General features: G+C 45.3%; 1 protein-coding gene across 3 annotated transcripts; it reads right to left on the reverse strand.

The window, feature by feature from the left end:
* Positions 1-378: 378 nt before the first annotated feature.
* Positions 379-7,722, reverse strand: hic1 (hypermethylated in cancer 1). Of its 3 annotated transcripts, none has more exons than XM_015951190.3 (2): positions 7,597-7,722; positions 379-2,822 (listed from the first exon to the last, which is right to left on the reverse strand). In XM_015951190.3, the coding sequence occupies exon 2, from the start codon at positions 2,803-2,805 to the stop codon at positions 607-609; it is 2,199 nt and encodes a 732-aa protein (XP_015806676.1). In that variant the 5' UTR covers positions 2,806-2,822; positions 7,597-7,722; the 3' UTR covers positions 379-606. The 3 variants fall into 3 exon arrangements, with proteins under 3 accessions (XP_015806676.1, XP_054598537.1, XP_015806675.1); XM_054742562.2 differs by lacking the exon at positions 7,597-7,722 and adding an exon at positions 6,749-6,885; XM_015951189.3 differs by lacking the exon at positions 7,597-7,722 and adding an exon at positions 6,459-6,642.
* Positions 7,723-8,075: the final 353 nt, after the last annotated feature.

The raw sequence follows: 8,075 nt of genomic DNA on the forward strand, positions 1-8,075 counted from the left end.
ACTGTGTCACATGAGGAAGAAGGGCAAGCAGGAATTCAAAATAATAATAAAAATAATAAAAAAATAAAGATAAATTATCAAGTACCCCAAGAAAAGCAATTAAATGAAAAAAAAAAGAAAATATTGCCTTAAAGTTCAGGTGAGTTGGATTTCCACATGGTAAAAAGTCCTGCTCAGGTCTGTTTGTATGTGCTTTCTCTCGTCATACAAAGATGAATAGTACACAGGTTTAGGGTCAGATTGCAAAACGTTCCATTGAAACACACTTTTCTTTGGATCTTATCATACAAAAATAAATAAAAACATGTTTGGCTTTAAAAAGTTGTGTCACTATGGCTCAACAGCTGGAATCAAAGAACAGTTTCTTTGGATAGACTGTACATAAATACTGCAGGTCTTTCAACAAGCGTCCTTTGGTCACGTAAAAGCTCAGAGCTCCTTCGTGAAGGAGGGTGCAGAGATACATTAGATGCATGGAAAGGCACTTACGTGGTCCGAGTCTTGAGGTGCGGAGGAGAGAAAGTTGAGGTGAATGGCTTTAGAATACTGCAAAGTGTGTGTGCACGCAGACCTAATGGTAATCGCCATCTACACACGTCTTACAGCTTAGCTGGGCGAGTAGCGGTCGATGGTTCGGGCCTCAGAGAGAGCCTGTGGAGGAGGGGGAGGGGGCAGTGGTTGGCCCAGTATGTCCATCTTGTCATGGGTGAGGCCCAGGTGCTCTGAGGCCAGCTTGGAGAGCGGGTAGAGGCTCTCTATGACCTTGGCGTCGGCCACCAGCTGCTGCTGAGCTTGGATCAGCAGCTCATTGGCCTTCTCCTGCTTCAGCCCCAGGTGCTCAGCAGCATACTTGCTCAGAGGATAGATGCCCTCTGTAAAGTCCAGCTTCAGCTTCCCATCCACGTTCAGGCTTCCTGCAGTCCCTCCGCCGCTGTGCATCTTCATGTGGCTGATCAGGTTGCGCTGCTGGGCAAACTTTCCGCCACACACCTGGCATTCATAAGGCTTTTCCCCAGAGTGGATGCGCATGTGCTCCGTGAGGCGGTACTGGCGGGTGAAGCGCATGCCGCAGGAGTCGCAGGCGAACGGCTTGAGACCGAGGTGACTGCGCATGTGGCGCGTCATGGTGCCGCGCTGCGTGAACTTCTTGCCACAAATGCTGCAGGGGTACGGCCGCGTTAGCCAGTGGGTCTTCTCGTGTTGGCGCAGAGTAGCGGGATCTTTGTAGGACTTTTCACAGTTGGAGCAGCGGTACGGTCGAATCATCTCCCCGATGCCTCCTGCGTTCAGACCCTGGTCCGACTTCATCTCTAGAGGTGACAGGCTGTTCAGAGCGCCACTGCTGTTGAGGCTCCCGTAACCGTTTGCGTTGCTGCTCATGTTTTTGGTGCTGCTGTTGTTGCTGCCTCCCATCTCCCCACCAGAGTTTCTGTAGAGCTCCTCTTCCGTGTGAGTCTCCACGTGTGCATTGAGCTGTTCTGAGCTGGGAAAGCCTTTATCACAGGGAATGCACACATACAGATTGTCCCCGAAGCTCTCTGGCTCATACGGCATGTGGAACCTCCCCATCGGTCCCGTTGGGGACGGGCGGCCCTCGCTGCTGCCCGTCTCCTCTGTGCCTGACCCGCTCTTGTCGTCAACTCCTTCACTCTCTTCCCCCGGCTTGTGATGACTATGATGCTGCTCTCCGTTTTCACCTGCCTCCTCTTCCTCTTCCTCCTCGTCCTCATCTTCGGCCGTGTACTGAAGCGGTTCGTGTTTCACCCAGCGGTAAATGTTGCCTATTTCTCTGCCTACCTGCCCCACGTCTGTAGGGGTGTCGGGGCTGGCAGGGCAAGGGTAGCGGTCTGTCCCCTGGGAGCCTGACCGATGCAAGTGGGGCAGGTGCGGGGCTAAAGGCTGGTTCAGATGCGAGAAAGGTGGAGGAGTGAGGGGACCTCCCTGGTCGGTAGATTCCATTTTTTCAGACGGAAAGGCTCTCCCGTTTGTACCCTGAATGGGACTAGCGCGTCCACTCAGAGACCCGTCTCGCTCCTCGCTGTTGTGACTGTTAGCCAGATGGCTTTGAGAGGGTGTGAGCTGAGACTGGGACGTGGGGCTTTTCTTAGAAAGATCAAGGCCAAAGCTGGGCGAGCAATTCCTCTCAGGGTGGGCCGAGCGTCCCAGCTGGGCAGGCAGAGCTGGGAACATCTGGGAGCTCTGGTTGGAAGTAGGAGCATACAACTCCCCAGTGTGAATGGCAAGTCGATGAGAAACCAGGTCTTCTAGGGGTGATGTCCTGGGTGCGTTCAACATTCCTCCAGGAGGACAGGACTGGATTACAGGAGTAGAAACCCTATACCTGCCTCCACTCACCAGGCCCATGCTGCTTGGCCCCATCTTGGCGTAGGGCAGAAACGCAGGACCTGGACGAGGAGGGTACTTCCCATTTCTTCTAAGCTTCTTTTTGCATAAGGCCACCAAATCGAGCAGCTGCAGGTAGCTGGCTGCTGCCAAGACAGCACCCAGACTGGGTTCATTGGGGGAGTTGGGGTCTCCCTCACTAAGGCGTCCCGTGTAGATGTAGTCCAGAATGACCCGGAAGACACCTGGACTCACCATCTCGTGGTCGAGGTTAATGAGATTGTCATGTACCACCAAGGACTTCAAGTAGTGGCTGCTGGCCGCCAGAATGTTCTTGTGAGCTCTGAAGAGGGCGTTCTGCACCACAATGATGACGTCACACAGGAAGCCTTTGGTGCGCTGGCTGTTGAGCTGCAAGAGGAGATCCCTAGCATGACTTGGAACTTCCATGGCGTCCAGCATTGTCTTCAGTACACCACCTGCAACGACAAACATCTGTGAAATGTCATGCAAACGGGGACGTTGAGGATGAGACAAATTCAATCTGCAATTTTTTTTATTCTCGGCAGCGGAGGAGAACCACTGATGCTCTTTGTGAATTCAATCAAATTAAAATATCCGAGTAACAAAACTGTTTTATTTGACTGTATGTTCAATTTATGAGAATCAGCCAATCAGAAAGGGATTTTCCAAATGTTTATGTTTATGTTTATTTATTTAGCAGACGCTTTTATCCAAAGCGACTTACAATTTATAACCTATAGGGCATGCTGTGATCTGTGGGGGAAACCGGAGTACCCGGAGGAAACCCACGCATGCATGGGGAGAACACGCAACTCCACGCAGAAAGGCCGCAGCCGAGCCGAGTTTCGAACCTGCAACCTTCGTGCTGCGAGGCAACAGTGCTAGCCACTGCACCACCATGCAGCCCAAATGAAATAAAGACTGTTTTTGTTCACTAAAAACTGGTGTTGTGGGCCCTTTTTTTTTCTTTTTTTTTTTATAAAATGTGACCATTTGTAGCCATGTCTTCATCACAAAGACACCTCTTTGCCTCAATGGTAAATGGTAAATGGCCTGTATTTGATATAGCGCCTTCTAGAGTCCTAGAACCCCCCAAGGCACTTTACAACACAATCAGTCATTCACCCATTCACACACACATTCACACACTGGTGGGGATGAGCTACAATGTAGCCACAGCTGCCCTGGGGCGCACTGACAGAGGCGAGGCTGCCGAGCACTGACGCCACCGGTCCCTCTGACCACCACCAGCAGGCAACGTGGGTTAAGTGTCTTGCCCAAGGACACAACGACAGTGACAGACTGAGCGAGACTCGAACCAGCAACCTTCCGATTACTTCAACTTCATCTGCAGCAAACAAAAAAAAAGGGAGCGCAATGACACATGTACCATTCCAAACCACAGATACATATATTGTAAGATCCTCGCTAAAGCGTTCCAGAAACAAATCAGTGAATTTTAAACAACGTGAGGGCGGGGTGAATGTTTCACGAGCGTGATGAACAGCAGGTATAAACCGGGGGGGGGGGGGGGGGGGGGGGGGGGGGCATAACCAAAGAAAGAAGCTTCAGCTGCTCAGTCATATAAGGAACACGGAGCACACAAGAGGTAAATCAACATCGGACAGCACAGGCGCACACACACACACACACACACACACTAATTGTTCCATCAAGCCCAAAATAAACCACGTTGGCTGAATGCATCAAACCCTTTGTATTGTTCGAGCCGTGGCGTTTCAGGATAGTTTACCCGTGAGATTAAACGTCTGAAACGGTCCCCGAGGACCAAGTATCACTGATGGGAAACAAGCAACTAAATAAATATCATGTCATCTGTCTGATCATAGCCTTCCTGACACCAGCTCCCTCACTTCTTGTTTATTTCACTCAGCGTAAGCATTAGAATAAGGAAGTATGCGTTTCTTTTAAACTCATAAGAAACACTAACAGCGTGAAAAAATCTCCCAATCGTTTTCTTTTCCCACATTGTTGCATACATTTTAAAACTCACCTGTCAGGGCGATTTTGGTCACGTTTCTGGCTCAGAATACAAGGTTATCAATGAAAAACAGAATTTGGATGAGGGCAAATTCATCTTAAAACACGTCAAAGTAGCATCATTGGTTCATTTGTATTTAAATCTGAACACATCTTTTAGATATGTCATAATATTTTTGTGATAGAATATTAGAAAGAATGTGTCAGTCAGGGTTTCCACCTGTTTTGGGCTTTGACTTGCGGGACTATATGTATCACCCGTCAGCCCTTTAGAAACAGATGTGATGCATTTTTCCATACTTGGTGAACTTTTGTCTCCTCTGTTCTCAGCTTACTGTCAGCGGCTGCTGAGCAGTGCACAGTGGGTGACACACTACATCCTCGCAGATAACATCACTTTATATTCTCGATTCTGTTGCATAACAAGATGAGAAATAAACCATCCACGCATCTCAGTTTATATTTGTGACTTTCCATGTATTTAAATTAAGCTTTTATTATGAAGGAATAAAGAAGCATTGCACATATGAAATATTTTTAGGGGGTTGTTTAGTGCTACTAAAAAAAACTTTAGTGGCTGTGGTTACATTATCTTTTTGCTGTTTGGGGTTTTTCATCAGTTTAATCAGAGAAGCATCACAGCAGATCTGGAGGATGTGTGATCTCAAAAGCACAGATCTGCACCACTCTTTCTACATTTTATATATTTTATAAAAAAAACTTGTAATTCTTGCACATGTGGTACAAAAGCCTAAGAAAAGCCATGTGGATGCCCTCTGGGATGCCTGGTTGTTTTCAGTTTTAATGACCTGTCATGCTGATGATGTGGAAGCATCGATTCAGTCATTTGCATTCGATTAATATGCATTATCGCTGACTTTTGTCTGTTTTGTCATTTTGTGGTTTTGGACTCAACTTCCGACCTCTGCATTCACCCCCAGTCACATAAACACTTCTGACATCTGCTCAAAACGTTGTGTTGACAATCAAATTTCCCTCATTGGAGCATAAAACATTCAGCATGGTGTGGGGATGTTTTTAAATCCAACACTGCAGTTTTATTCTGCTGAGTTTTTCTAATTAACTCTTATTTTTGACACTTATTTGAAACATTTTGGGCTTTTTTTTCATCCTTAAGTCACAATCATTAAAGATGCCTTATTTTCCCAGATAGTGTTTAATTTGTATTGTTTTTATGCCAGTTAGTCACTTTACTGTGTTTTAAACAGTTAAAACTTATTTTCGTGTGAAATTATCAAATAGTTTTAAAACAGTTGGCAGATTTTAGACCAAATGGACACTTTTTGATTTTGGATTCAGCCCTTTCATTAAAACGTTTAATTTTAAACACAAAGTGGACTTTATTTTTAGTAAATAAAGTTTTTAAATTATTTCCGAGAGTTTCAGGAGGCGATTTAAGCAAACAGGGAAGTGCTGCTGACTGTGTCGCCGAGGACCCGTTCTCTCTCAGCCTCTAATCTGCGCTTCACAAACTGCAGGAATAAACCAAATCACGAGTGAATCCATCCTGTTCTCATATCAGACAAAAGGTTAAACACACAAAAAAACTGTTAATCTGTCTGGTATGCCCACATGGGTGATTTCTCATCAGCAACATTTTTATTTATGCGTAAAAAGCGTTAAAAACGTGCAGCTTTATACTAAAATCCAACCACAACAAGGAATAATTACAATATAACCTAGAATTAAAATAATGATAAAACTTTGTGTACATGAACGTTTCTTTTTTTAATTTGAAAAGTTAAACTAAAAGGATGTAATCTTTACTCCGATCACTCATTTATGACAAATTCATATAAAAACATTCGTGTTCTCTAAATAATATTTGCTTTTTTGACGCAGTTAAATCCTGAAGAAATTATCTCGTTTTTCTTTACAGAAAAGTAAAAAATCTGTGAATCAGACTCAGATTAAAAGGCATAATAAGGAAAGCGATGAGCGCTTTTTTGACACAATGCAAAATTACGCACGAGTGCAAACGGCGCAGGGTGCGAATTAAGTCAAAATAAGACGTAAAGCTTCCTTCTCTGTGCAGATGTTAGAATACCCTTCAGCGGCTCTGCGCTTACCTGCATGCCCGAAGTCTTCTGCCATCCGATCTAAGTCTCCCTTAATGATCATCTCAGCAGTATCTCACACTCATATCTGACGTTAAACTGCCAGCCTCCAAAAACCCATGCCAGTTTTCCGAGCGCGTCTGCCAGTTCTTTTTTTCTCTCCCCTCCTGATTATTAATTGATATGAATTTCTTCTCGCTCCTTGGGTCCGTCCTCCCACCCACTTTCCTCCCCTCTGTCTCTCACCGCCCCTCCTCTCCCTCCTTTTTTCATCCCCTGAAGGAAGAAACACACATACGTACTTAAACCAGCATCGTTTTCCTCCTCTTTTTTCTTCTCCTTTCTCGTAATTTTCTTCGCCATTTTTGAGCGCGCGCAATAACGCGGATGATGATGGAGTTTCTACGCGCCTTAAGTGTTTTAGCGCCCCGTGTGATGTCAGTCTATAATAAAACTAAAAGGTAAAATCGAGGGCAGGAACTTCGCGTGACCCCGACGTGAACTTCTCAACACATCGTCTTAAAGAGACAGGCGGCTGTTTTGTGAGTGTTGTGTAAAAAAAAAGTAATTATAGGTGAGAAAATCTGTTAAAACGCCTCAGATTTTGTCTTACAAGCTAAAAAAATAACCACAGCCGGTGTTTGTGAGGTTGTTTTAACCGGTATTTCGTTTTTAACCTGACGAATTGTCTCAAAATGAGCCTGAATGAAAAATAATCAAAATTAAAGAGGGTTTATTAAAATCATTGAGCACTTTCTCTCCTGCAGTCACCTGGTGTTGTTTTTTTTTTTACTTTATTTTCTGAACAGACCCATTTAAAGGCCACTGAAAAAAAATTTATATAGTAGAATTCTTGGTTGAGTCACAACAAGTGGGCACTTAGCTTATATTATCACTTATATTATGATTAAAGATTTCTTAATCAATGTTTTTTATCGTTTTAAAACTTTTAATTATGTATTTTCTATAACTGACACGTTATAAAGGTGACTCAAAAGTTGCTTCACTTTGAAAATGACTAAATAATAAGCTAAAGTAAGAGGGAGCATCCATTTAACTGTAAAAAAAACACACATCAGCTGAGTCAGATCTACACAGGTGACCCAGGGTCTGCCCCAGTGCCATCCTAGGACCCTGCTCCGTCTCCTACCTCGGACTCATGTCTGGTGCGCTCGCCGTGCGTCCTCTCTCCTTTTCGGCATCCCTCCTCAGATCAGCGCGCGGATCCCTCCGAGTCCAGCAGCTCGCGCACAGTAAAGTTCTCTTCCGCGTAATTTTCGCAGCTCCCCCTCCTCTGCCCCACACACTCAAGAGTATCTCACGTGTTAACAAGACAAATCTGACACTTCAGCCTGAGCTTGAGCGTTGGACCGGTCGGACCGAACACGAGGACCGGGATGAGGATGAGACTCGCCGCGCGCACAGCGACACCCAACGGCCGCGCGCGCCACAGACCATTCTGAGCCACGACGACTCGTTTTATGCTGATCAAAAGTCTCAAATCTGACTTTTAGGTTTCTGCAATGAAATCAACCCTGGTGTGTGTCAAAAATAAAACGATGCTCACTGTGAAATCTTCATAAATGCGTATAATCAGAAGAATGTGTACTTGTCTTTCCATCAGCAGCC

The sequence above is a fragment of the Nothobranchius furzeri genome, chromosome 13 (genome assembly GCF_043380555.1).
Source record: "Nothobranchius furzeri strain GRZ-AD chromosome 13, NfurGRZ-RIMD1, whole genome shotgun sequence".
Lineage (NCBI taxonomy): Eukaryota > Metazoa > Chordata > Actinopteri > Cyprinodontiformes > Nothobranchiidae > Nothobranchius > Nothobranchius furzeri.

Excerpts from the sequence above, each read along its gene's own strand:
- hic1 (XM_054742562.2), bottom strand. The coding sequence starts at position 6,809 with ATGGCGAAGAAAATTACGAGAAAGGAGAAGAAAAAAGAGGAGGAAAAC. Across the intron at positions 2,823-6,748 it reads GGAAAACGATGCTGGTTTAA|GTGGTGTACTGAAGACAATG; the intron begins GTACGTATGTGT and ends TTGTCGTTGCAG.